We start from the raw sequence: 26,991 nt of genomic DNA on the forward strand, positions 1-26,991 counted from the left end.
TCTGTATTTAAAACATAAACTTTCAGTGTGTAACTCTTACAGATGGGATCTCTGGAAAAGATGGGGTCTGTGGGAGCGCTGGCTGGTCCAGGTCCCGCGGCGTTGATGGCGGATACTCTGAACAGGTACTGGGAGCCCTCAATAAGTCCGCTCACCACGAATGACTCGCCCAGGCCCATGGGACGGATGGGGTCACGGGTGACGCGGGTCCAGCGTTTGCCCGTCGTCTCTTTTCTCTCCAGCCAGTAGCCGGTGATTGGGGCGCCACCGTCATCCTCGGGCTCCTCCCAGTTAACGGTCATGGAGTCCATGGTGACATTGGTGACCGTCGGCTTCTCACACTGACCGGGGATGGCTGCAGAAAAGATCGAAGGTTAGAGAATTAAAATATTTGACCTCTATCAATACAACTGCAGTTTACTGTTGGAGTAGTCAGTACCACCCTGAATACTGGAACACACTATTAAAGTAGTCAGTTGATCAGTTAGAGTTGGACAATATATAACAATATATACATGAGAATATAAATCTGACAACTGTCTAGATTTTTCCATACTGTTTACACCTTGATATCTGTCAGGCTTTTCATTAAATTCTCAATTTGCCCGTACCTCTATTATCAGTGGACCTTCAAGTAAGGTATTTATTCAGACTTTTTGATGAAAATAATAAGCAAAAAGAGAAAAAGCCTCAAAATAAGCAAAGATGTAAATTTCAAAACTTAATCTTGGCAAGAAATAAAATCATGTTATGCGTCAGCGCATAAGCATGAAGACAATCGTTCTTAATACACCTGTACTTCGTCCTCGATTACTATTATTAGTATTACTAGTAGTAGAAGAAGCAGTAACATATATTAACACCATATTAAATTGAATTAAACTTATATTACATAAATCACTATATAATAATACTGTAATACTACTACTATATTATTTTTTTATATTAACTGCTATATCATGGTATTGTTTTTATATGCTTTGATATATTTTTATGTATATTGTATTTATTATTCACACTTATACCTGTGTACCTATACTTACATTATAAACAGTAAACACATCATGGCTGCCGGAGTTTGTACGATTGTATTATTTCTTTTGTGCAAATAAGTAAATAATAAAAAAATATAATTAACAGTCTAAAGTATTGTAATTTATATAATGTGTCAAGGTTTTAAAAATAATTTCTCTAATATATTTAATTTTATTTCTTTCAAATAGTACTTTATCTGTTATCTTACCTCTCAGACTGCCTGCTGTATCATATCTTTATATTCTTTATAGTTATTTAAAATTCTATAATATACTGGACATAAAGATTGCATTTTTAATTTAACTTTTGTAAACTTCTGTTAATTTCTAGTTTGTGATCTTTTGTTTGATACCATGTGAGTTTATACTTCTGTGATGTACAGTATATGATCCTCTGATATGTAGTTTTACTTGTTTGTCTTGTCTGTAACTCGGTGTAATACATCTATAAAAAGATGATTCTAAATGTCTTTTTGAGGCTCTCCTGGTTAAGTAAATATATAAATAATATATTAAAAATATAAAAACTATATAGTTCTTAGAAATGTGTGTGCACTTTTAGGAATTATTTACATTGATAAAAACTCAGTGTGTGATTACTGTTACAATCCAGATCATTGTTCTGTTCTTAATTATCCTTTTCTGTCTTATTTAACCTTTTAATGAGCAGTGTGGCTTTATTTGATACTCCCACTGCTGTTGTTTTTATTGTAAACTGTGTTAAGACACCTTGATGTGATCAGAATCAGAATCAGGTTTATTGCCAAGTAGGTTTTCACATTCAAGGAACTTGCCTTGGTGTTTGATAAGTGTGATAATGCACTTAAACAAAACCTTTCTTATTAAAGATCTTAAAGAGAAAGACAAAGATCAGATTGATAAATAGTATCACTGTCAGTGAAATGATGATAGGATCAATATATAAGATCAGTATACAAACTGTTTGAAGTACTTAATATTATATTTGTTATTCCAGTTTGAAAATAAGACTCCTTTAAATTAAACTTTAACATTTAAACATTAAACTTTTGACTCACTGTAGAGGTTTCGGGCGACCTCGGGTTCGCTGTCCAGCGGCTCCCCGACTCCGTACTTGTTCTGGGCCATGACGCGGAACACATACTCGTGTCCCGCCATCAGGTTCTCCACCGTCCAGATCCGGTCTTTGGGCTCATTGGTGACGGGCACCCAGGATTTCCTGGTGGCCACGCGCCTCCAGATGACATAGTTTGTGACTTTGGAGCCACCATCGTCCTTTGGTGGCAGCCAGGACAGCGTGATCCTCTCAGCTCCGATCTCCTCAAACTTAATGGGAGCGGAGGGAGGACCGGGTCGGCCTGGAAAAAACAAACAAAACATCAAGTTTAGATGACAGAAATCATCCAGGTGAATCACACCTGTCGGTCACTATGATCTGTGGTTTTAGACAGCTCTTAGGTCATTATGGGGCTGTTTTTGTGATTCTTATTCGCAAATTTTGTCAAGTTTTTAGAATTTTAATTATGATTTTGATACATTTGTTATCAGTTTTGTGTTATTAGTCTCTAAGACCTTGTTAAAGTCAGTGTTATTGCTATCTATTTTGGCCAGGATTCGGACCTTGTCTTGAAAAATTAAATTAAATTTTATTTATTTATATAGCGCCAATTCATATCAGAAGTTATCTCATTGCACTTTTCCTATAGAGCAGGTCTAGACCGAACTCTTTATAATATTAATTACAGAGACCCAACAAATCCCAAAAAAGAGACCTTATTTTCAGTGAGGCTTTCAGGGTCAAACAATGAAAAAATCTAATAAAGAATAAATAAATAAAAATACAAAATGAGCAATAACAACTATCGGCCACATGGTGGCGCTGTAATTAAGGCCCAAAAATGCAATTTTGGAAAGGCCACGCCCTTCACACCGTAAGTCTAACTGATTTGAAATTTCTCACACAAGTCCAGCTCTATGTGCTCTATAAAAAAGTCTCTTGGACCATAAAAGTCCACCATGATGGATTTTTTGAAAAACACATTTTGACATCTAAACCGTTGGTCCGATTGCTACCAGATTTTCTATGGATCATCATTGGACCAAGACTAAAAGTTTGTTGATATCTTACTTATTTTTCACAATATTGACCAATGTACTTCAAAAGGGGCGTGGCTCAGCACATAAATAGACCAAAGTCAACAACCGTTGGTCCAATCATCACAACACTTACAGGATATGTCCACATAACTACCTGACATACCCTGAAAGTTTCATTCAAATCAACCACTAGGGGAGCTACAAATGCAAAAAAAATGGGCATGGCATAACACGAATCAGACTATGAATCAGAAATTGTTTGTTTTCTTCATTCTGTTTGTGAAAATACAAAAAGGGAGATTTCACTGCTTTTGTCACGTCTAGACCACATTTGACCAGGTCCAGATCAAAAGCTTTTAAATGGTCTGTGTTGGCTTGAACCCCGAAATTGCCGCTTGTGGCTATATTTTTAAAATTATTTTTATTTGAAATCTAAAATAAAAATAAAGTCAGAGTAAAAATAAGTATAATAAAAAGAGCAGTTTCACCATGATCTGGTAGAGCAACAAACACGAGAACTTCAGGGTTTTCCACAGTGTTTTATAGCAGAGGCTCGCCGCCTTGACTGAAACATAAGACACCTCCGCTAACATCGTAAAACAATATTCTTTTATGAAATAAAACATGAAACTTTAGGGTAAAGATCAGCTGTTTTCCACAACAAATGCTTTACATTTAATGAGTGTGAAGATGTCATAGGTAAATTGATAATGAGATGAGATGTGTCAGGATGTGTGTGGCTTACTGAAATCCACAAACACAGCTTTTGTTTTTAGATAAATCTAAGTCAATAAAACCTGAAAACACTGTGTTTTCAGCTCTGGTAGTTTGCTGTTTTTTTTTTGTTTGTACCAAGCACGTTGAGCCTCATTTCCTTGGAGGCCTTGCCAAGGCTGTTGGAGGCCACCAGTGTGTACAGGCCGGTGTCGGGACGTTTGCCCTGCTGGATGAGCAGCGTGCAGCTGTCGTCAGACACGATCTTGTTGATGTGCTCGTCGTACTGAACCTCCACCTTGTTGTCAGACTTGTGGGGCGGAGCCTTGTACCAGGTGAGCGTGGGGAATGGACAGCCGCAGATCTTGGCCACTATGCTGATGTCGGAGCCCTGCTCGACCTCCATGAACTCCTTCAGCTCGATGGATGGAGCGCCTGTGGCACAAAATGAGGAGATTATGATGGGGAAAAAAATTGATTCCTCACTTTTGAAGACTTAAGATTCTTCTGTCTTTCTAGGGAAGAATACAAGTTGAAATGAATTGAAGAGAGCAAATATAATATATGAATATAATATATGAATTGAAGAGAGCAAATAAGAATTGATCAAATTTGAGCTAAAACATCAAGATGGGCAATAAATGTGTAGAATATTGATATAATGGTAAGAGTCTGGATATTTTCTGAGAGTTTAGTTCTCTTTTAGTTCTTTAACTTCTGGTCTGGTCTTACAGGTCTGGTCCTGGATGAGGATGGGTCCGGCTGTGGATGAAGGTCGGCTGGCTCCGGCGTCATTGTACGCCACCACTCTGAACTCATACTCGTCTCCCTCCGTCAGGTCCTCCACCTTGAAGCTGGTGGTGTCCACGTCTCTCCTGTTACACCTGAAGGTCACAGCAAAGACAGACAGTTTAGCTGCAGGTAACATTCAACCCACCAACAAAACAAAACCTCAGTCCTGAAAATGTTTTAGAAGGATGAGGACAGAACGGTTAATGGAAACCAGATCTAAATTATTTCTGTGGAAGAAAACTATTAATAATGAAAAAAATTTGAGTTCAAGTTCATATATAATTTACACTGTTTTCACTTTCTGTTTTGCATGTTCATTTATGTTTTGTGGTCACAAAATTAAAATGGAAGAAGTCGGGAGGAACACATTTTTTAGTGTAAACCACGGACTGTATATGCTTCTCTCCACAAAAGTAAAGGATGAGAAAGAATTAGTAAAGTGCAAATTTAACTCTAGGAAAATCTGGAAAAAGTATAGAAATGAGACAAAAAAATAAAGAGAATGGCTAACTAAGTAAAGACTTTCCAACAGAAAAAGTTGTGTAATCAAATCTGATTTTAAAAAATAAATAATTAAAAAAACCTTTTGTAACTATTACGATGTAGTACTTTTTTTTTGTTATCCAGACCCAAGTAGACAGGTGTCAAAATGTCGTCCCCATGATTGATGGAGGCAACATTTCGACCAATCAGTGACTAGTTTCCAAAGTCATTATATGTAGATTGTTAAGTGATCGGTACAGTAGAGGTTTTCAAGGTTCCAAAATTTTGGACCTGACTCAAAAAGGAGAATACTTAGACCTGATCCAAAATGCCGTGGACCTAAACAGACCCAAATAAAGAGAGCACACCAACTCTGGCAGCAGACTACAACAGAACTGCACCTGACCTGATTAGGCTGAATATAATTTGGACCTGGCCTGACTCGGTTCCCAGGTTGTGTCTCAGTTAGTAGGAACCAAGTGGACCCATGTAGTCCTCTTGGGTGAGGGTTTACCTCCTCCAGGACTCCTTCTGGGTGCCACTGGCGTCCCAGCAGAGCAGATCAACGCTGTAGTGGGTGACAGGTGAACCACCGTCGTTCTTTGGAGCCTTCCAGGTCAAAGTCACTGTGCCCTTCTTCACGCTCTGGATCTTCAACCTCGTTGGAGGATCGGGAGGATCTGCAGAAAGAACAGATAAATGTAAGATCACATATTGGTAACTGCTGAGAAGAAGCTAGGTCATTATTTTAAATAAATATAACACATAATATGTATTTTCGCTATGAGATGGGCGATGTGGAGATTTACTGCTGGTGCTGGTAGAGTTAGTTTTATTTTAAGTTTGTTAAAATTATTATATCAGAATAAACCCCTTGAGATGTATCTTCTTCTTTTCAAGAGAGTCTGAAAATGTATTTTCTTTATAACTTGATCAGTGTGTGGTTTAAAAGTGAGTTCAGAGTCAATCCATGATTGACTTTCTGCAGAGATGTACCATCGTTTAGAAGGTTAGTCAGATTGTAAAGCCTCTTGAATTTGTTATAAATAAGGTTTGGATGTATATATGACAGTATCATCTGCATATAATTGAACATCATTAATAAAAATATAAAACAGAAGTGGGTCAAACCTAGGACCTAGGTGGAAGAAGTATTCAGATTCTTTACTTAAGTAAAAGTAACAAGAGCACTGTGGTAAAGTATTCTGTTAAGTACAGAACTTGTATCAGAAAAATGTACTTAGTATCAAAAAGTAAAAGTATTCATTATGCAGAAAAATGTAAGCTGTAAAATTAATAGTAGAGTATTAAGTAGCATAAAATGGAAATACTCAAGTTAAGTACAAGTACCTAAAATTTGTACCGAATACAGCGCTTGCGTAAATATACTTAGTTACATTGCACCACTGCCCTTGTACAGCAACTAACAATTCTAAATATATGTGTATATACAATATTCTTTACATAGATGTAATAAATTAACGGTGTGCCATTAAACGTTATCATGTCACAACGTAGGTTTTTGTGTCTGATATGATCAAATGTAATGAATCTTTGGTTATCTCTGAGCTGCAGCAGCTAAAACCAGCAGAAAACAATGGAACAGATAATAAAACAGAGTAGACGTACGGATTGGATCTTTGGCTTTGGTCCGCTTGATGGTCTCGGTGAATGGGCCGAACCCGAAGCGGTTCTCAGCTCGGATGCGGAACAGGTATTCTTGACCATTGATCAGGTCTGGAACTACCAGAGACTGAGCAGCACAGGCTGGGTTCACCTGGAAGAATGAGATCAGAGTCGTACTTTACATATGAGCCACAGTGTGTTATTTCTAAATAACCATATTATCCTGCTTATACAGTGAAATTAGCTGTGAAAGCTGCAGGTGTGGGCTTGTACCTTGGTCCACGCTTTGCCATCCACCGTCTTCCTCTCAATGAAGTAGCTCTTCACTCTCTCTCCTCCGTCACACTCTGGAGGTTTCCAGGTGAGTCGGCAGGTTCCCCTCGTCACATCGCTGACCTTCAGGTCTCTTGGAGGTCCAGGCAGGTCTGTGGATCCATAAAACAAGAAATTAAAAGAGTAGAAGACTCAGTGGATTTCACCCAAGTGATAATCTGCCAGATGTCTTAATGTTTTATCTTTGAATTTTGATCCCTTTTCACATTTTTATTTGTACTCTTATTCTGATGATTATTCTTCATTACACACTAGTTTTTTTAGCATGTCATCAGGGTTACGCCACCTTGCATTTCACTGTATTTATTAAATGAGCATGTGACAAATAAAACCTTTGAATCTTTGAATGTTGAATCTTTACATACCGAGCACGTTGACTCTGACTTTGACCACCTTGTGTCCGGCGGGGCTCTCTGCGTTGATGATGTATCGGCCGCTGTGGTTCAGTTTACTCTCCGGGATCACGACCACCGAGGTCGTGTCGGTGGAGTGGATCTGAGAGGATACAGCAGCATGAGAAGTCATAAGTCACAATTTGATATATTCATAACACTATTAAGTTGAATTAATCTCACCACTTTTTGGGTTATAAAGATGCCTTAGGTGGATCAGTTTGGATATTTTTCAAACTATATTTCAGATATTGTACTAACAAAGCAAAATATTTGCAGTAATTGGAATTTCATGCGTAGGTGAAACTAAAATTAAAATACAGTCAGTTAAAGTCTGAGCGGTCTGACCTCTGAGTCGACAGGCAGTGTGTGGAGTTCGTTCTTCTTCTCGGTCTCTGCGGTTCCGTCGAAGGTCCAGGTGACTTTGGGAACGGGTCGCCCGGTGATGGTGGCGGGAATCCTGATGGCTGTTCCCGCTCTGCAGTTCAGCAGGTCGTGAGCGCTCAGGTCCAGAGTCACCGTCGGCTCGACTGGAGAACAAACACACACACAAAAACAAACAGCTTTTTTAAAACCAGTGTGCTCTGATATATTTATTCATATTCAGGTAAACAGTCTTTGTTAAGCTTTATTGAGATCAAGATCTGTTTAACAATAGAGACCTGACAACACAAGCTTAAAGAAAATCTGCTGTCTAACAAATGCAAAGTTGAGTTGGAAAACAAATATTATTATGTACAGAGTAAATAGCAGGGGCTCTAATATTCAACCTTGCAGGACAGCCTCATCTACCAGAAAGATCTGATTTGAACAAGCTGTAAGCAGAATCATCAAAACCTACAGACAGCAGCTTCTTTAAATAAATATCATACTCAACAGTAGCAGTTATTGTACTATGAGCAGGCCTAAAGTCTGACTGCTGTGTCTGATGGATGTGTGTTACTCTTACTCAGGATGTCCTGAACCAGGATGTCGGACGTCTTGGCGGGCTCGGAGTTTCCGGCGGCGTTCACGGCGTAGATCCTGAACTTGCACTTCTTGCCCTCCTTCAAGTCGGGGACGGTGATTTCAGTGGACGGGTGGAGCTTGTCGGCGGGGTTCACCCTCCTCCAATCAGGAGAGCCCTCCTCGTGGACCTCAATGATGTAACCCTTGATGGGGCTGCCACCATCTTTGTCCGGTGGGCTCCAGGTGAGTGTGATGCTACTCTTGGTCTTGTCTTTAACCTCAGGGGTTCCAGGTTGGCTGGGAGGGTCTGAGAAAGAAGCAGAAAGGGGGTGAAAGGCCAGTCTTTATAATGTACAATAACTAGCTTTATTCATCCATAAAATTGCAGAGAATACAAAACAGATGGTGGCATCACCTGGTTCTTTTATTTTATACTTATTTTGGACCTTGTTTTACCAAAGTTTTACCAAATATATATTAAATTCTGCACAAGACATACATAACATCTGTCTATAGTCTATCAAATCTTTGCTGAAAAATTAGGTATGAGTGTAAAATCTCTTATTGCAAGTAATAATAACTACTAAGTTCTTGCACTCCAGATGTGCCTTATTAAAACTCTGAATCTGAAGAACCACAAGATCCTGCACACTGTTGACCACTTGATGAAACTCTTGAATACATTTCACCTGATAAAGGTCTGAGGACTAAAACATTGTACTGAGTACTGACGTACTGAGTATTGACGAAGCTGGTCTGAAGAGATAAAAACTTTTTTTTAGGCGGTAAGAGGGTTAACACTCACTGCATGGATCCACGGCGAAGCGGCACTCTGAGGACTCGCTGGGCGGTCCAACTCCTGCAGCGTTGCAGGCTGCAATCCTGAACTGGTACTCGGTTCCTTCGATGAGCCTGAGTACGGTGTACTGCAGGCCCTTCACTGCCGGTTTGGTGACTGGAGCTCGGTTGACACGACCCCAGTACACGGCACCACGCTCCCTCTTTTCCAGCCAGTATCCCTGGATGGTGGAGCCACCGTTGTCCAGAGGAGGATCCCAGGTCAGAGTCATGGTGGATGCTGTAGCAGCGATGATTTTGGGGTTACGTGGAGGTCCGGGGAGGCCGAACGGATCCCTGAGCTGGACTTTCTCTGAATCGCAGCCGTCGCTGACGCCGTACTTGTTCTCAGCTTTGATTCTGAACTGGTAGGTACCGTTCAAGTTCAGTTTGTAGACCTGATGAAGCAAAAATGGGACATTCCTTATTCTATATTTCTATATCTATATTTTTTGTTAAGGCGTTAAAGACGGAATCAAATATGAGATGAAAACACATGATTATGAAGATGTAATCATTTGATTGATAAATTTTGCTAATGCTCTGTTTTATGGGTCTGTTATTTCTTGATAATTTCCAAATAATTTCTTGGAAGTTTCCTGGAAAGAATTTTGATACTAATTACGTGGAAAATAGAGACAATATTCTGAGACAATTGTTTTTGTTAGTTTAGTTAGCTGTGTTGAGTTTAAAGACTGATTTCCAGAGGGACTTTCTTGAAATGCTCCACTTGAACCCAAGTAAATATTGGAAATATTATTTATTTAAAATCAGAAACTTTGTTTTTCATATATTTTAAATTGTACGTCTGTAGAGAAATTGCACATTTTTGTATGTTCAGGTGACCTGCTGTGAACTAAGAGGATTTAGATTACCCTATCTTAGCAATTAATTGTAATTCATTAATTGGAACCAACCATTGTACTAACTGAACGCTTTCTCTATCTTAGGGCCGCATTACATGCATCTTTACACGAAACCTCCAAGGAAATTATTGGGAAATTGTTAAGAATTTCTGGACATAAAATTTAAACATTTAACAGTAGCTCATTGGCCATAATTCTTACTATAACAGTTAAATAACTCAAATGTCAGTAATGCTCCATCGTAAGACTCTGACCAGTTGATAATTCCTGAACAGCTGCAGCTTGTGCTGGTTTATACAGAGCTGCACAATGGACTGACTGAAATCCACACGTAAAGGCACATTGTAGCGGGGCTCAAGCACTTTAAGCATTTGCTTAAAAGCATTAGTTATTGATTTGGCACAGTCTGAATCTGCAGTGAGAGGCTGCCTGAACGCTGTGGGGAGAAGGACTCGCCTTCCAGTCTGGTTTTGTCTCGTTCCGCTGATCAACACATTCAGCTGATACCCCGGTAAATGATGTTTGAAGTAATTCCACAGACATACCCGACTTCAGTTGAACAATGTTGGCATACAGTTTGACATTAATCGTTGCCCATTCTCTGTAACTAACCGGGAAACTGTAACCAGTGCTCCCATAAGTGGATCTAAATGTCACGGAAAGATCCTCCAGCTCTGCTTTCTCATTTGTGTTGACTATTCGGCAGCAACGCTACAGGAACTTGACTAACCTGGTTAACTGGGCTAAGACGACTAGCATGCTAGTCGATAGACAGCAACTGGTGCGCTGCCATAATTTCTATTCTGCGCGTGAGAGTAGTCAACATAAATAGACCACTCTTTCACAGAAAATATTATTTAAATTAAGCAGTATAGGCAGTATTAGCTATTAGGGTGGAATGTGAGTTAAGCCTGTTCTTGAAGTCTGGAGTCAGGAGAAATATCACTTCTTGTATGATGATCAAGTATTTGCTTTTTTATCAGCATTAATGGATCAAAGTAGTGCATCCCAGTTTAGTTTTCATGCTCTCCAGCTATGACTCACCCCATATCTCCTGTCGATGAGGTTGATGGTCAGAACTTCGAAATCGGACTTCTTCTTGCTGGCGTCTCTGTGTTCCACAATGTAGTTGGTGATCTCGCTGCCTCCATTATCCTCCGGGGCGTCCCAGGTCAGGTAGCATGAGTCCGCCTTGATGTCTGAGATCACGATGTTCCTTGGAGGAAGAGGACGGTCTGAAAATGCAGAGTTGGGTTAATGTAATGCTCAATATGTAGAGATGATGAAGAAATTTTCATATTTAATTTTAATCTCACAAAAATGCAGCTCCGTTAGACATCAAAGAGTAAAATGATGGAAGTTAAGAGATGTTCTTACCAAGGATCTCGACTCTGATGACATGCTGAGCTTTGCCGTAGCAGTTTTCAGCTACCAGCTTGTAGTTGCCCTTGTCCTGCCTGATGGTTTCTGGGATGGCGATCTTAGTCCTCAGAGTCATCCGGTTCACCTAAAGACGAGAAGGCAAAAGGCAAATGAATTTATTAATATAGATTATACAAGGCAGTTTCAATGCGCTTTACAGACATTGAAACTTTAAAATCAATTAGAAACAAACTTTAAAAGATTGAATAAAAGAATAGAGCTTGAAGAGCTCCTTAAAATAATATCACTGATGATTTCCCTATTAGAACCAAAAAAGTGAAGAGTACCTGAGGATGGCGCTAGAAGAAAGATCATGGGGTCACGCAGTCAGACCAGAAAGTTTAACAACAAAATTCATCAAGACAGTTTGCTATTATTCAATGGCGCAAATTCCCGGATCAGAGTTCACCCAAGTTGAACATGATGCTGATTTACTTAAATTGAATCCACTGATCACAGCAATTCCATTGAAATGTATTAATTTTGCTGTAAAATGTCACCTGTTGAAATGCTGGTATGACTGAGCATTTACTTTCACGACAATCTGGCATGTCGTTTTTGAGATACTATTCTTTGGACCAAATGCAGCGAAGTCCATAAACATATGAGTTCATCAGTTCTCACCTCCTCAGTCTCCATCGTCATCTTCTCTTCATCAGGCTTCTCAATCACCACCTCGTCCTTCATCCATTGGAGCGTTGGCAGAGGAAGTCCCTTCACCTCTGCTGGGATGTCAATGGCCGAGCCTCTCTTCACAATGATGGCATTACTCTTGAAGAACTTCAGGAAGGTAATAACTGGAGCAACTGTGGACAAACAAACATTTTTCAAGTTTTTGCTCTTTAGCTGTTGCTCGTGTCAATCTAAACTTTTAATCTTAGAGAGTCTCGCCCAACCAGATCAGTCAAAATCATACATTTCTTATTTTTTTTTAAGATTATTTTTCAGGCATTTTTGGCATAGTGACAGCAGAGAGACAGGAAAGGCGGGAGAGAGAGGGGGGATGTCATGCAGCAAAGGGCCCCCTGGTTGGAATCAAACCCGGGCTGCTGCGGTAAGGACTCAGCCTTAATGGTATGTGCTCTACCAGGTGAGCTACCGGGGCGCCTCAAACATGTTTCTTTTTAACATTAAGATATTAATAGTGAGTTTCGTACTTTCATCGTCCTGGATCTTGGCTTTGATAGGCTTGGAGGGATCTCCGTCCCCAACCTCATTCACAGCTTTGACGCGGAACTGGTACTCCTGGTCCTCAGACAGGTTCTCGATGGTCCCGCAGCACTCAGTGAAGATCTTGCGGTTTGCCACTTCGAACTCTGTGCCGTCAGACCTCATCTTCTCCACATAGTAGCCTCTGATGGGGCTGCCGCCGTCGGTGCGAGGCGGCTGCCAGGCCAGGGTGATGGTGTTCTTGCTTCTGTCGGTGTAGTGCAGCTTCTCAGGAGCAGATGGAGTACCTGGAAGATTGTGGAGGAGTTCCGTCAACACTGGAGTCACAAATCCATATCTCTGATATATAGCATTTTGTTAGAAAAATCATCTAATGTCAAAAGTTGGTCATAGTTTGGTAGATTTACCTTTGGGATCCTCGGCCAGGATGGGTCCCAGGTCGGCTGGAGCTCCGTCACCGTACTTGTTCCTGGCGATGACCCTGAAGTCGTACTCCTCCCCAGCCAGCAGGCCCTGGATGTCACACTTGCAGGACGCGGTCTCGATGGGCTGGCGGAAGAGTTTCATCTTGGCATCCTTCCTCAGCACCTCATAGCCGATGATGTCGCTGCCGCCGTTGTCCACAGGGTCGGACCAGGTGAGAGTGATGTTCTTCTTGGTCACCATCACCGTCTTCAGGTCGACCACTGGTCCGGGGACGTCTATGAAACACAGGCCAGTAAAAATGTCAGCTATGGGGTCTTGGCCTTGTTTTTTCCTATTACCAGTGCCTTGGATCTCTTACTATATAACGGTTTGTATAAATTCTGTACTGTAAGGTACAAGAAAGTAACTGTTTCTGTAACTAAGACGGTGTAGTCCCTCATTCGTCCAGGAGTGTTCTATCGTAGAAAAGGTTTCAGTCGTAGTCATCTGGACACTGTTTTCAGAATCAAGACGTTTCTTGTCGTAGTCTGAAGGTTTCAGTCGTAGTCATCTGGACACTGTTTTCAGAATCAAGATGTTTTGGCTCCCATCCGGAAGTCATTCTCAATTGAGAATGACTTCCGGATGGGAGCCGAAACGTCTTGATTCTGAAAACAGTGTCCAGATGACTACGACTGAAACCTTCAGACTACGACTGAAACCTTTTCTACGATGTTTCTGTAACTGTAATTCTTCAACGTTTTTATCATTTTCCAACACAAAAATGTGCATGTATTAAGTGTCTTTAAATGTATTTGTATAGTCGATAATAGATTAATAAGTACATAAAACATTGATTCATCAGTTCTTTAGCAGATGTAGACAACTGATGGGACCCTAAAATATTTTGTCTCAACTTGAGGTTTTTAAGTTTCTCCAATATAATGCTCACCCTTGTTTACCGGGTGTATTAAAATCAGAAAAATCTGTAATTCCAACTGATTGGCACTTGGAGCAAAAAATTGTCTTTTGGAGATCACAACATTCTTGTTTTCCTCTGCATTACAAAAGAATAAAGACAGCAAATACGATCTTCAGAAGAATATTTCCCCTCTGAGCCAGTTTACCTTCAGTTGGTTCTTAAATTTCTAAAACAAACACAGAGCATGTTTTTTCAGAAAACTACTTAAGAGGTTGTATGTATGGGATTCACTAGATTTTTACTGTGAAACCTTGATGCTGTTGTGTATCCATTAAACACTGACCCATAACGTCCACTCTGGTCTCTGCGGTCTTGGTCCCGCTGCTGTTGGTGCCGGAGATCTGGTACTTTCCATGATCCGCCCTCACGGCTTTCTTGATGAACAGAGTGCTGTTCTTGCCCTCTGTCTCCACGATCATCCGCTCCTTGTCGATTTCGGCTTCGTCTTTGGCCCATTTGACTTCAGGCTGGGGTCGGCCGGTCACCACGGCGGGAAGCTTCAGCGATTCGCCGGCTTTGATGATGACGCCATTCTTCACAGAGACATCAAAGTCCACAACAGGAGTTTCTGAAGGACACGGACAGCGAGACAAGTCAGTCTTGGATTGAAATGTATTGAATGAAGTACTTAGATCTCATAATCAGGACAGGCAGAAGATGTTTTGTGTATTCGTAACACTTCCTGCAGCTGTTTCACAGTAAAAGCAATTTGATTCTCTTGACTGGAAAGCATTTACTATGAAGCAGCTGCAGGAAATGTTGAATTAGATTTTCAAGTCAGTTATAAAAACAACGGAACATTCTCTTTTTTAATGTCAAAAACAATCCCAAATAAAATACAGTGAGGTAAAGTAGCGTATTGTTACCTCCCACCCTATCCAATAATAAAACTGTCCGTACCTTGAGGCTCTTTGACGGTGGCAGGTTCGGTCACACCGGGAGCTCCAGGACCGGCATCATTGATGGCGATAACACGGATGTAATAATCTGCTCCCTCTGTCAGACCTGTCACAGTGTACGTCAGCTCTTTACACCTGAATTCTGTGCTGCGAGTCCATTCCTTCTCTCCGGCCAAAACCTGTGATCAGAAAACCAGAGTTTGAGAGTTAAACATCACAGGTCAAAGACTTGTAAGATCTCTGTTTTGCTTATTCTCAAATGGCAAAGAAAAGACCTACAGCTGCAGATACATCAGTTCTTGGAAATTTAAATTAGAGTACAAGAGTCCACTACTGCTGCTACTGTATTAATTTTCTATACCTTTTCAACGTGGTATCCCAGGATGTCTCCTCCGCCATTGTACAGAGGGGGCTTCCAGGCCACAATAACAGAGTCCTTCCCAGTGTCCACAATCCATGGGGTGGGGGGGCCAGGAGGCACTGGGTGGGGGTGTGACAGAGGCATATTAATCTTTCTGAGGAAATTACAAGACTTAACTCAACAGGACAATGTATCTTTACACGGTGAAAAGTTTGTTCAGCAGCACCTGTTCTTGTTTGTACGATAAGTTGGCTTCTTGGAAAACTGGTTTTACACTTTTCGCATAAATGCATCTTTGGTGTGCAGCTGGAAGGTCGGCAATCAAACTAAAATTAACAAACTAGTTTACTTTGGAAAATAGTTAGCAGGAATGTGTAATTTATGGGCTAAAACATGCAAAAAAGTCCTTTAAGTTTTGTTTACATTGTGACAGTTTAATTTGTCAATCTATGTGCCATATTAAATATTTAAGGAATCATTTAATTAAAATTTGTGAAATGTTGTGCATTTCAGCTTTTTTGATAATCTCATTGATCAGCTATAAGGGGGCACTAAAAACTACAGGTCAAAGATGTTGGCATCACTTCTCTCTTTCTGTCTTTCAGGCAGGGGCAATGTGAAACCAGAACCAATGGGTACGTAAAGAAGGAAATCATTTGCGAAATGTTAGTAGTTTGTATTAACTGGGCTAAGATGTACAAAAACACTGGTATGGTCCTTTAAATTGTGTTTTTCATTGTTTCTTTTTGTTCATCCATGTGCCATAAAAATACTTCAGCCAGTGATCTGGATTTCATTAAATTTGAGTAAATGACTGATCTAACTTCGAATTCCAACTTTTTTACAATCACAGTGATTGGCCATAAGGGGTTGATAAAATTACTGGTCAAGACAGATTAAGCATTTTTGAAAAATTTTGTGTTTTGATTTGGCTGTTTGATGCTTGCTGCCTCCTTTCTGAACAGCTCTGCTTCTTCATGTTGACCTCTGATAGGACTGAAAAACTTACGGATGGCGTCCATAGCGACAATGCGGTCTGTGGGCTCGCTGAAGGGCCCGGGCCCGGCTAGGTTCTCAGCACACACTCTGAAGATGTAGGTGAGTCCCTCCATCAGGCCTGTGACCTTCACCCCCAGAGAGTTGAGGAGGGAGCGGTTGACTCGGGTCCAGTGTTTGCTGTTCACCTCCTTTCTCTCGATCCAGTAGCCCAGGATCGGGCTGCCGTTATCCTTCGGTTCGTGCCAGGAGATGTGGGCGGTGCTCGCCGTTACCTCGTGGACTCTGGGTGTGTTTGGAGCGTCGGGAGGATCTGAAGGGGGAGGAGAAAGGGTGAGTGACTCAACGCTCTTTTTACATTAGTGGAAAAGGGGGAAAAGATATGGGGTTCAATGTGTCGTTCTTGATATGACTACCAGGTGGTGCCAAAGTAAAAAATAAAAATCCTATGCATAGTTTCAAATGTTGCTGGTTCAGTTAATAAAATTTACAAACATAATTTATTTGATTTGACTTATTACATAAAACAATAAGTAATTAAAATAAATTCTTTGGGGAATTACTTTTGGTGATAAAAAGAAAGTTTTTTATTATTACAAATTGCTTTATGTATAATATATTTTGACCAAAATTTGTTGATTTGGATCCTAATATTTAATATAGTGAGAGAGTGGGTATAATTTTTTTTTCATCACGTGATAAAAATGTTCAAATTGTAAAAGGTAAATTACTTTTTGTGGTTATAAAGAAATACATATATTTTTAAAAAATGTGCAAATAATTGTGTGCATAATTTCTTCAGGGGGATTTTTTCATGGGATTATTATTAAAATATTCAAATACAAAAAAGAAAGTATGTAATTATAATTAAATAAAAAATTGTACCATTAATAAAAATTTTTTAGGTATTATTTATAGATTTTTATTACATGGGACATTGTGTATTTTGCAGATTTATTTGGGACTTTTCAGCCAGATAACTCTGTGACTCTAAGGTCACAACCTGACCTGAGCTTTAAAATTTCCATGTGTTTATTTTCTGTTCTTTACATACCGAACTGGTTCTTGGCGACCAGCGGGTCGGAGATACATGGCGGTCCACAGCCGAACTTATTCTCGGCGGTGACTCTGAAGATGTACTCCTTCCCTTCGATGAGTTTGGTGATGGGGCAGCTGGTGCCCTTCAGGGTGGAGGTGATGGTGATCCAACCGATCTCGTTGTTCTTGTTGTCTTTCTTCTCCAGGATGTAGTTCAGGATCTCGCTACCACCATCGTCCTCGGGAGGCTCCCAGTTACAGATGACCGAGGTGTTCCTGATCTCGTCGAAGGTAAAGTTGATCGGAGCACCAGGTTTGTCTGCGGCAGAACGGTCGTGTTTAATCTCAGGAGGTTTAAAGTTTATATTTTGTATCGATACTCGATTTTGTAATTTTCAATTCAATGGGGCTTAATTGGCATGGGAAAGAGATGTTAACATTGCCAAAACATGTGTAAAATAAAAAAAACAAACAGAAGAAATGTGCTATTAGAATATATACAGATAAGTAAGGCAAGGCAAGTTTATTTGTATAGCAAGTAAGTAAGATAAGATAATAATAATAATAATAAAATATTGACTTGCAGTTAAATTTCCTCCTCCTTCAGTATTTTTAATGTTGAGCTTATTGAACTCTTTGAAATCTGAGATCACAGAGTTGAACTTCGTAAACATTCCTTATTTCACTGAATGTTGTACATTGTAGGAGGAAGTGAATCTCTGTCTCAACCGCACCTGTCGAACAGTGACTGTATCTTCTATGGCTCTTACTCAACAAACCAAACACATTTGAAACATACTTTTAGTCAAGTATGTTTTCCTTTTCTTTAATTTAAATTCAGTTTAATTTTTTAAATCACAATTCAATAATTATGAGACAAAATTGTAAATACTTTAAATAAAATTGCAGTAATTCAAGCCCCACTTTACTTGTTCTTCAACAAGGTGAATAATGCTGTGCAAATTTATGCCATAATCCTAAAACAGAAAGATGTCATAACAAGTTACTAATTTGTTAATCTATTAATTTAATTCAAAGCATTTTCAACTTTATTTATTAATTTCTGCAGTTGTCTCAGACCATGAGGTGGTCATGTGACCTGTCGGTTTGGGTATCAGGATGGAAAATCATAAAAAATAAACTTCTATCTTACCGAGGACATTCACGAAGCAGGAGGCGGTGGCGACACCATGAGTGTTCTCCACCTGAATGGTGAAGTTGCCATGGTCTGCTCTGATGGCGTCGCGGATCATCACCGCAGACTGACCCTTCTTGGTCTGATCCATACCCAGGCGCTCACGCAGCGGAGTCACAAACTCCATTTCTGGTTCAGGAACCTGAAGGGAACAAAGGAAAAATTTATGAATTCCTTGAAAAATATGCAGAAATACATAAAATGCTCAGGATTCTCAGGTCTCTCTGAGGACACAAACCTGGCCCTTGGTCTTCTTCCTCTTGACCACAGGGACTACCTTCTTTGTCGGCTCCCTGGTGATGTCTTCGTTGTTCCTCAGCCAGCTGACCTTGGGGTACGGGCAGCCGGAGATGTAGGCGTCAATTCGGATCTCCTCGCCCTTTTTAATGCACACACCGGACTGCACACGGGCGTGGAGGGTGACCTTCGGTTTTTCTGAAAATGGAAGAAGAGTGAGAAATTTAGGCAGTTCTTATTTAAGGTTTAAAGCTAAATATACTTTCAGTGGGTCAATAACTGATTTTAAAGCATTTGCAGTTTTTCATACCGACGGGGTCTGCAGCCTTGACGAGCTGTGTGCTTCGGGATGGCTCGCTAACTCCGGCGGCGTTCTCAGCTCGGACCCTGAACTGGTACTCCATGTCCTCCTTCAGTCCGGTCACCACATAGGAGAAACCGGGGACCAGGCTCGGGGTGACCCTCTCGTAGCGGTCGCCATCCTTCTCAATCTTCTCCACAATGTAGCCCTGGATGGGACAGCCGCCATCATAATCTGGGGCCTTCCAGGTGACCGTGATGGACTTGGAAGTTGGGTCGTGAGCCTCCACCTGGATGGGTGGGTCGGGTTTCTCTGTGTAGTTGATATTAACAACAGACAGTACGTCAGGTTAATTTCGAAGTTTATTCACTCGTGGTCTCCAGTATTTACCCAATTTTACAGAATAAGACTAGAGTGTAGCAGATCCATGAGGGTTTACTTGAGCTATATAATAACATCAGCATGCTAACGTGCTCACAAGGGCAAAACAAATCAATCCTCTGATATTATTCAGCTGAAAACAAGACTTACGTTTGACTTCCTCAATGAAGACCGGGTTGCGTAGCTCCAGATATTCCCCGGCTCCGACCTTGTTGACGGCCTTCACTCTAAAGTAGTATTCACAGTTGACATAGAGGTCTTTGATGGTGCAGGTCAGGACGTTTTCTCCCGACATGACGGGCATGTAGGTCTTCTTGGAGGCCTCGCGGCGCTCCAGGGTGTAGCTGACGATTGGGGTGCCACCATCGTCCTCTGGGGCTTCCCAGCTGATCTTGCAGGAGTTCTTGGTGGTGTCACTGGAGGCGATGTCTTTACACTGACCAGGGAGTCCTGCAGGGTTCAGGAAGGAAGCAAAAATGTGTCAGAGGATGACTGCTGCTTGTCTGTTTCTGGTGAATTACATCCAGAAATGGTGCTGATAGCAGGGCTGCAGGCAGGCTTTTAGAAATACTGGGGTCATGAAGTCCCCCAGCACAAGAATGTATCTAAAAAGCAAAAACTTTTTTGAAAATTGTTGGTGGAAAACCCTGGGTGCAACCAATGTTTCGACTGGTTTACAAAAACACATCATTACTGGAATATGCAAGTTCAGTGACATATGAACAAAGCACTGTGTTATATTTCCCAAGCACGGTTATTTGAAGGACATCCTACCGATGACTTTCACATTGACGGTTCCAGTGGCGGTTCCCAGACTGTTCTCTAGGGTGATAGCATAGGCGCCGGCGTCAGAACGTGCGCACTTGAGCAGCTCCAGGTGAGCGCTGTTCATCTCCACCGTCATGGAAAGCCGGTCGTTAGCCTTACACTCTACTGTGTCCTTCTGCCAAATCATCTTGGGTGTCGGGATCGCCCTATAGGGGATGTTCAGGTGCAGCTTCTCGCCCTCGATCACGACCATGTCCTGCGCCTCTAAATCCATGGTTGGAGCGCCTTGGGACCAAAGGACAGGATTATTATTCAGGGTTGATTATCAGTGTTTTTAATTGCACATCTTTTAAATTCTTAAATTTAAATTCTGTCGATGCTTACAGTCAGGATCCTTGGTGAAGACCTTGTCGGAGATCTCGGAGGGATCGCTAACGCCAACAGAGTTGATGGCACGGACCCTGATGAGGTACTTCTTCTCTGGTTTGATTCCGTCATCAATCCTGAACTTGAGCTCCCTGATGGGTCTGTTGTTGACCCTGAGCCACTTCAGCTCCGGACGTGCCTCGGCCACCTCCACATGATAGCCAGTGATTGGGCACCCGCCGTCTTTTGCTGGAGGCTTCCAGGTGACATTGATGTGCTCCCTGCTGGCGTCAGGGATAGTCACTTCCAAAGGAGGAGATGGAGCACCTGGAAAGAGAGGAGGATGTCTGAGTTTACATCTGAAATGTTTTCTTTCTCGCAGTGTTGTCCAGAGTTTTGAAAATTATCTACATTCATCTGCAGAATACCACAAGAACAAATCCATATATCTGCATTTGCAATGAACATTTGATGGTCTCTTACTGGTGGAATCCTCTATGGTGAGGATCTCAGTGGGTTCACTAGGCTCTCCGACTCCAGCCTCGTTCTCGGCTCGGACCTGGAACTGCACCTCAGACCCTTCGTCCACATCAGTCACCTTGAACTGAGTCTGTTTGTCTGGAGTCTTGCAGCACTTCAGCCAGCGAGTTCCCAGCTTCTCTTTCTTCTCAATCACGTACCTGGTAAGCAAAAGATGATTGGGTTTTTGAATAGTTCTTCAATTGTATTTGGCGTCACAAACTGTATAAAAGCAAACCCGGACTTTTTATAGGTATATAGAATCTAAATGCAAGAATGATACGTTTTCTGTCCTTGTCTTCTCTGTTACTTATATAACAAAGTCTGGATGGTAGGATAGCTGTTGCTTCATGTCCTTTTTACCCAGAATATCTCTAATAAGCACATCCACACTTCCTTCAAGATCATCTCATCTCATTTTTAATGTACTTTGCCTCATAGCAATCTACACAGTAGTTTTACAGCAGTTTGTAGTCTTACTTGGTGATGGGTCTTCCACCGTTGCTCTTGGGTGCTTCCCATTTCAGCTCCACATGTCTCTTGGTGACCTCCACCACCGTCAGGGCATAAGGAGGTCCAGGAGTTGCTGCAGAGAACATGACAAACATTAATGTCCATACCAGACAGTTTGTCTGTAGCTTATTTTCTTTGCAGCCCTACTCATATTGCCCACTTCTACAATATGAAAGTGCTTGACAGAACAAACCTGATGATATATCTACCATAAGTGAAGCTAAAAATGTTCCACACAGTGATGCTAGAGGAAAAGTCATGGTGTCATTAAAATATAAAGGGTTCATCCTCTGGGGAGATGCTGACAACGGTTGAGAACTTACTGAAAGTGTCTTTGGCGAGCACAGCGTCCTCCAGCTCACAGAATTCACTCATCCCCACGGCATTCTCGGCTGCGACACGGAACACGTACAGCGATCCTTCGTTAAGAGGGGTCACCGTGTACTTAAGCTCCTTGATGGTGGTGTCGACAGCCTGCCAGGCCTTCCGCCTCACATCCCTCTTCTCCACCACGTAGTTGGTGATGGGCGAGCCTCCGTCGCTGCTGGGAGCCTGCCACTTCAGGTCGGCGTTGATCTTGGTGATGTTGGTCACCTCCAGCCACTGAGGAGCAGATGGAGGGTCTGTTGAAAGGAAAACAGGAAATTGGTGAATGAAAGGCAGGCAGTGTTTGTCTGATTGTAGATTTTTTCAGTCTCGGAATGTATTTCTTGAAACCCAAACACGTACAACATGTTCCCCAAGAGATCCATCTGGTGTGGCCAAATGTTATTCACAACATTCAGCAGCATTGTTAAACTTTGTTACTTAAAAATCTAAATTTAGATTGTCTTGATGGTCTTACTGCAAGAATGGCACATTTTCCTTCTGCTTCTTCAGTGTTGCTTACAAAGTTGAGGTATGTGTGAGTAAAGTACTGGCCAAGGAATTGTAGAGGAAACAGAAGAAGAGGTATCTTTAATAAACAGAAATGTACTGGCTAGAAAATAGTAAGAAAAAACAGTGATTTTTATGTTTTAACCTGAAAAACTGCTGTTTCTAATTCTCAAGGACCTGATAAACTTCTCTGACTCTTAGACTTAAAAGTTCATAGGATAAACTCAAAAAACCATTGCTGATAAGATACAATAAAGCCTGAACATTTACATTTTGAAGATACAACTTTGTTTAACTCCAGTTCTAGCAATTTTCAGGTCAACTTCAAGTTAACTTGAACTAAAAATTTATCAGAATATTTCAAAACCCATTTCGAAGGCCCATTGGATAAACTCAAGGACACTTGGTTATCATAATAAGATAAGACCTAAATGCTGCTATATTATAATCCTCTCAGAAACAACCCATCCACTGCCCACCCCTAACTACCCTCCAGTTGGACTTACAAAGTCTCTCCCTGCAGACCACGGGGTCGCTGGGCTCGCTGGGTTCGCTCTCGCCGGCCTTGTTGACGGCCTTGACCCGGAATGAGTACTCCTGCTTCTCCATTAGGCCCTGAAGCTGGTGCTCAGTCTGAGGAACGTCCTCTGCGATGCGGATCCACTCCTCGCTTCCGGTCTTCTGGAACTCGATGATGTAGCCTTCGATCTTTGCCCCGCCATCATGCTCCGGCCTGGTCCATGCCAGCAGGGCTGAGGTCTTGCCAATCTCCCTGATGACAGGCTTACCAGGAGCCCATGGAGGATCTGAAGAAGAGTGTGTGGTTATTATAATCATCCAATTACTCTTACTCCCGATCCCATTTACTTTAAATCCTGATCCTATTATTCTCACTTCCAAATCTGTTACACCCACTTTCGATCCCATTACTCTTACTCCTGATTAATCTCACTAGTAAGTAATTAAAATGTAATCTCTGATACAACAATCCTTAAAAAATAGTCATCAATACATTGATTACAGCAGTTTTCGAATGAACCTAAGTCGAATAATAGCACTGATTGACATGTGACATACCGATGGGATCTTTGATGAGAATGGGATCGGTCTCTACGCTCGGTTTTCCAGTTCCAGCCAGATTTTCAGCCAGAACATGGAAACGGCACTTCTTCTTGGTGGGGAGTCCCTTCACCCTGCAGCCACATGAAAGCAGGGTTAGAAAAACACTCTCCAACTTTTCTTCACATATCTTTCACCTCGTTGGCTGATGAATTTTCATCATTATTCCTGTAATTTGAAAGCTGTTATTATTTACCTGAAGGTTGTGTCCTTGATGGGCAGTTTGTTGCATCTGATCCACTTGTCGCTCTCTGGATCGAACTTCTCAACCCAGTATCCCGTGATGGGACTGCCGCCATCCTCATCTGGCTCAAACCAGGTCAGAGTCACAGCATCCTTGGCGATGTCGGAGGGAGTGACTCTGGTGGGAGGACCAGGAGGATCTGAAACAGATGGAAAATTATGTGATTTATCATTGATTATTCAAGTCTTCAAAAAGGACCATTTTTAATAGATAGTAAGTAATAAAAAAAAAACGTACCAAAGGAATATTTTGCAATGATTGGCACATGCTCTGCAGGTTCGCCGATGCCGTACTGGTTCTCAGCACTGACCCTGAAGATGTACTCCTTCATAGCTATGAGCTTGCATGCCTTGAAAGTGGTGTGTTTCACCGTGGCTGACATCTTCACCCACTCCTCTTTGTCTGTCTGCCTACTCTCCACAATGTAGTTGGTGATGGGTGATCCTCCGTCATCCCTGGGAGGGTTCCATGCCAGGAAGCATGACTCATTGGTGATCTCGGAGATGTCGAAGGCGGCTGGAGGGCCGGGTTTATCTGTGGAGGAGGAGATAAAATGTGAAAATGACTCTAAATTTACATTCAGGTTGGTAATGTCTCAGGAGCAGACCACTTTCAGACATTTCTAAAGTGGCATGAAAGACATATGAGCTTGACACATTGAATGTGACATTGATAAGATTGAACAAGTCTATATAATTGTTTATCCAGTCTTTATGGCTTGTTTTATTTTCTATCCAAAAACATGTCTTCTGGTTTATTTGTACATTAAGTAGCCTACACTTGGCAAAGTGGTTGGTATGGCTTGTTTAGCTCTCAAAAAAAAGGAGAAGAATGTTTCATTTTCCTGTACCGAGAATGTTGACATCGATGGTGGCGGTGGCACGTCCACAGGCGTTGACTGCCTCGATGATGTAGGTGGCAGTGTCTCCTCTTGTGGTGTTGGCAATAGACAGCTTAGAGTGTCCCGGCTGGGTGTCAATGGTAATGCGGTCATCGGCCCGCAGTACCAGGTCAGCCTTGGTCCACTTCACCCGGGGATCAGGCTTTCCTTTGACATCCGCAGGAAGCTCGATCTTGGTACCAGCCCTGGTGGTCAGACCAGCCAGCAGCTTCACATCCAGCTGGATCTCTGGAGGCTCTGTTGGAATTTTTTTTAAAGAAAAGTGTCAGAGAGAACAAAACACCACATTCTGTGCAGAAAATTCCAAATACCCTTATTCCCAATCCCATCACCCACACTCCTGATCCCATCTTAGTATGAACTTTTCATAGACAGGCTGTGTGTGTTCTGCACAACTGAGAAATCTTTTAACTCATGTTTAAACAAAGGGTAATGTCTAGAGATTTAGACATTTTAGACATTAGATTTGCAACAGTAATTATTACCCATCATAATGCTTTATTGTATCCCAGAAATCCTATCCTGGTCCAGCTGACACAATGCAATATTATTCCTGTTCCTGATCTGAAATCAGGCTCTAATCCAGAGGGATTAGAAAGAGCACTAGCTGGCCTACCTCTGGCATCAACGGCCTGGATCTCATCGGTGGCCCTGCACGGTCGGCTGGCTCCCAACTTGTTGAAAGCTCTGACTCTGTATGCGTACCACTGGCCCTCAATCAGGCCAGTCACCTGGAACCTGTGAGCACACACAATCACAAATGGACCCAATAAAACTGTTAAACAAGGAAACACTCAACCTTTTTAGAAATCATTACAAATCACTTTCATAAACACCATTTTCACTGACAAACTGTTTAATCTTACTTCAGTTCAGGGATGGGGTCACCGCAGGGTTCCCACTTGTCGGTACCACGCTGACACTTGTCCACCACGTAGCCTTTGATTGGGGCACCACCATCATACTTCGGAGGCTCCCAGGACAGGAAGATGCTCTTGGCGCTCTTATCCCGCCATTTCAGGTTCTCGGGAGGATCAGGTACAGCTGGGGAAAAAAATATAACGTAGATGAGATTCTGGATATTTGTAAAAATATGTGTATCTGGTATAAACTTAAAGTCTCCATAACTAAATACAGTTTCTCAAAAACAAATCTAATCTGATAAAGTTGGCTTGATTTGAGTTAATCAATTTCAGACTGACAGAATAAATACTCACTGGCAGGAGAGGAGACGTTGACGGGCTCGTCAATGTACGCCGGTTCTCCAGGTCCACACTTGTTGCAGGCAGTGACACTGAACAGATACTCCTTTCCTTCAATCACATCTGTTATTGTGTGCTCCAGGTCCAGGACGCCGGTAGCCACCTGGAAAAAAACATGATCGCAATGGTGAGGAACTAACACAAAAACTACAGTAGACTTATTTGTCTAGACAGTCATTTTTAGCAGCTTTGCCTTAAACACCACATTCTTTCGCATTGAGTTTTTGTGGCCTCGAACTGAATTTTAACCTAGAATTTGATTGCCACTTGGCCTTGTCAAATTCACAAGAAATGTCACTGCCATGCTTTATTTGGGCACTGGAGAGTTTTTTGGAGTATTTTTGCCCCCAACAGCCAATATACATGTTGTATCTATAGCTTACTTCCATAGATACATCACACCTTAGTAACATTTATCTCCACCATCAACTATGACCAACACAGTCATTGTTGATATGTGCTTGTGTTGGAAATCCAGTTGCAGTCTAGTTGTTGATCAGATAATATAATTGGTAAATAAGACGGTGTAGTCCCTCATTCGTCCAGGAGTGTTCTAACGTAGAAAAGGTTTCAGTCGTAGTCATCTGGACACTGTTTTCAGAATCAAGATGTTTCGGCTCCCATCCGGAAGTCATTCTCAATTGAGAATTGAGAATGGAAGTCATTCTCAATTGAGAATGACTTCTGGATGGGAGCCGAAACATCTTGATTCTGAAAACAGTGTCCAGATGACTACGACTGAAACCTTTTCTACGTTATAATTGGTAAATGTTTTCAGATCTCAACAGGATCTCCAATAGTTGTTTTTCTTTCAAGGAATCCCAACACTTATTTGCTTTTGTGTGACAGAAGACATTTTCAACTTGTGCAGATTGAATTTGCACTACCTAGAGCAAATTCAAATCTACTTGGATCTTTTGACATCGTATGCAATC

The 26,991-nt window shown here is 41.5% G+C and overlaps 1 protein-coding gene and 2 long non-coding RNA genes across 3 annotated transcripts in view; 2 read left to right on the top strand and 1 right to left on the bottom strand.

Moving 5' to 3' along the window:
* LOC122885285 (titin-like) overlaps positions 1–26,991 on the bottom strand; it is a 208,217-nt gene that overhangs the window by 69,068 nt on the left and 112,158 nt on the right. Inside the window, exons 146-183 of the mRNA XM_044216151.1 lie at positions 26,012–26,159; positions 25,661–25,838; positions 25,411–25,532; positions 24,744–25,031; positions 24,131–24,427; positions 23,846–24,032; positions 23,608–23,723; positions 23,037–23,336; positions 21,978–22,277; positions 21,622–21,727; positions 21,106–21,302; positions 20,641–20,949; positions 20,263–20,541; positions 19,639–19,938; positions 19,117–19,419; positions 18,808–19,004; positions 18,528–18,711; positions 17,391–17,693; positions 16,350–16,649; positions 15,341–15,459; positions 14,981–15,158; positions 14,364–14,648; positions 13,101–13,394; positions 12,681–12,980; positions 12,148–12,329; positions 11,479–11,608; positions 11,146–11,336; positions 9,204–9,633; positions 8,400–8,705; positions 7,799–7,980; positions 7,424–7,553; positions 6,999–7,150; positions 6,729–6,876; positions 5,614–5,779; positions 4,557–4,708; positions 3,963–4,259; positions 2,072–2,371; positions 41–355 (exon numbers count right to left, since the gene is read on the bottom strand). Coding sequence (XP_044072086.1) covers positions 41–355; positions 2,072–2,371; positions 3,963–4,259; positions 4,557–4,708; positions 5,614–5,779; positions 6,729–6,876; positions 6,999–7,150; positions 7,424–7,553; positions 7,799–7,980; positions 8,400–8,705; positions 9,204–9,633; positions 11,146–11,336; positions 11,479–11,608; positions 12,148–12,329; positions 12,681–12,980; positions 13,101–13,394; positions 14,364–14,648; positions 14,981–15,158; positions 15,341–15,459; positions 16,350–16,649; positions 17,391–17,693; positions 18,528–18,711; positions 18,808–19,004; positions 19,117–19,419; positions 19,639–19,938; positions 20,263–20,541; positions 20,641–20,949; positions 21,106–21,302; positions 21,622–21,727; positions 21,978–22,277; positions 23,037–23,336; positions 23,608–23,723; positions 23,846–24,032; positions 24,131–24,427; positions 24,744–25,031; positions 25,411–25,532; positions 25,661–25,838; positions 26,012–26,159 — 8,671 coding nt within the window. The remainder of the gene's footprint in view (positions 1–40; positions 356–2,071; positions 2,372–3,962; positions 4,260–4,556; positions 4,709–5,613; positions 5,780–6,728; positions 6,877–6,998; positions 7,151–7,423; positions 7,554–7,798; positions 7,981–8,399; positions 8,706–9,203; positions 9,634–11,145; positions 11,337–11,478; positions 11,609–12,147; positions 12,330–12,680; positions 12,981–13,100; positions 13,395–14,363; positions 14,649–14,980; positions 15,159–15,340; positions 15,460–16,349; positions 16,650–17,390; positions 17,694–18,527; positions 18,712–18,807; positions 19,005–19,116; positions 19,420–19,638; positions 19,939–20,262; positions 20,542–20,640; positions 20,950–21,105; positions 21,303–21,621; positions 21,728–21,977; positions 22,278–23,036; positions 23,337–23,607; positions 23,724–23,845; positions 24,033–24,130; positions 24,428–24,743; positions 25,032–25,410; positions 25,533–25,660; positions 25,839–26,011; positions 26,160–26,991) is intronic.
* Positions 248–5,214, top strand: LOC122885299. The gene is made up of 3 exons (XR_006380084.1): positions 248–373; positions 4,559–4,745; positions 4,968–5,214. It is a non-coding gene; the product is annotated as an uncharacterized LOC122885299 (long non-coding RNA).
* On the top strand, positions 12,486–16,416 carry LOC122885302. Its single transcript, XR_006380087.1, has 3 exons — positions 12,486–12,577; positions 15,946–15,975; positions 16,335–16,416. It is a non-coding gene; the product is annotated as an uncharacterized LOC122885302 (long non-coding RNA).

The sequence above is a fragment of the Siniperca chuatsi genome, linkage group LG12 (assembly GCF_020085105.1).
Source record: "Siniperca chuatsi isolate FFG_IHB_CAS linkage group LG12, ASM2008510v1, whole genome shotgun sequence".
Lineage (NCBI taxonomy): Eukaryota > Metazoa > Chordata > Actinopteri > Centrarchiformes > Sinipercidae > Siniperca > Siniperca chuatsi.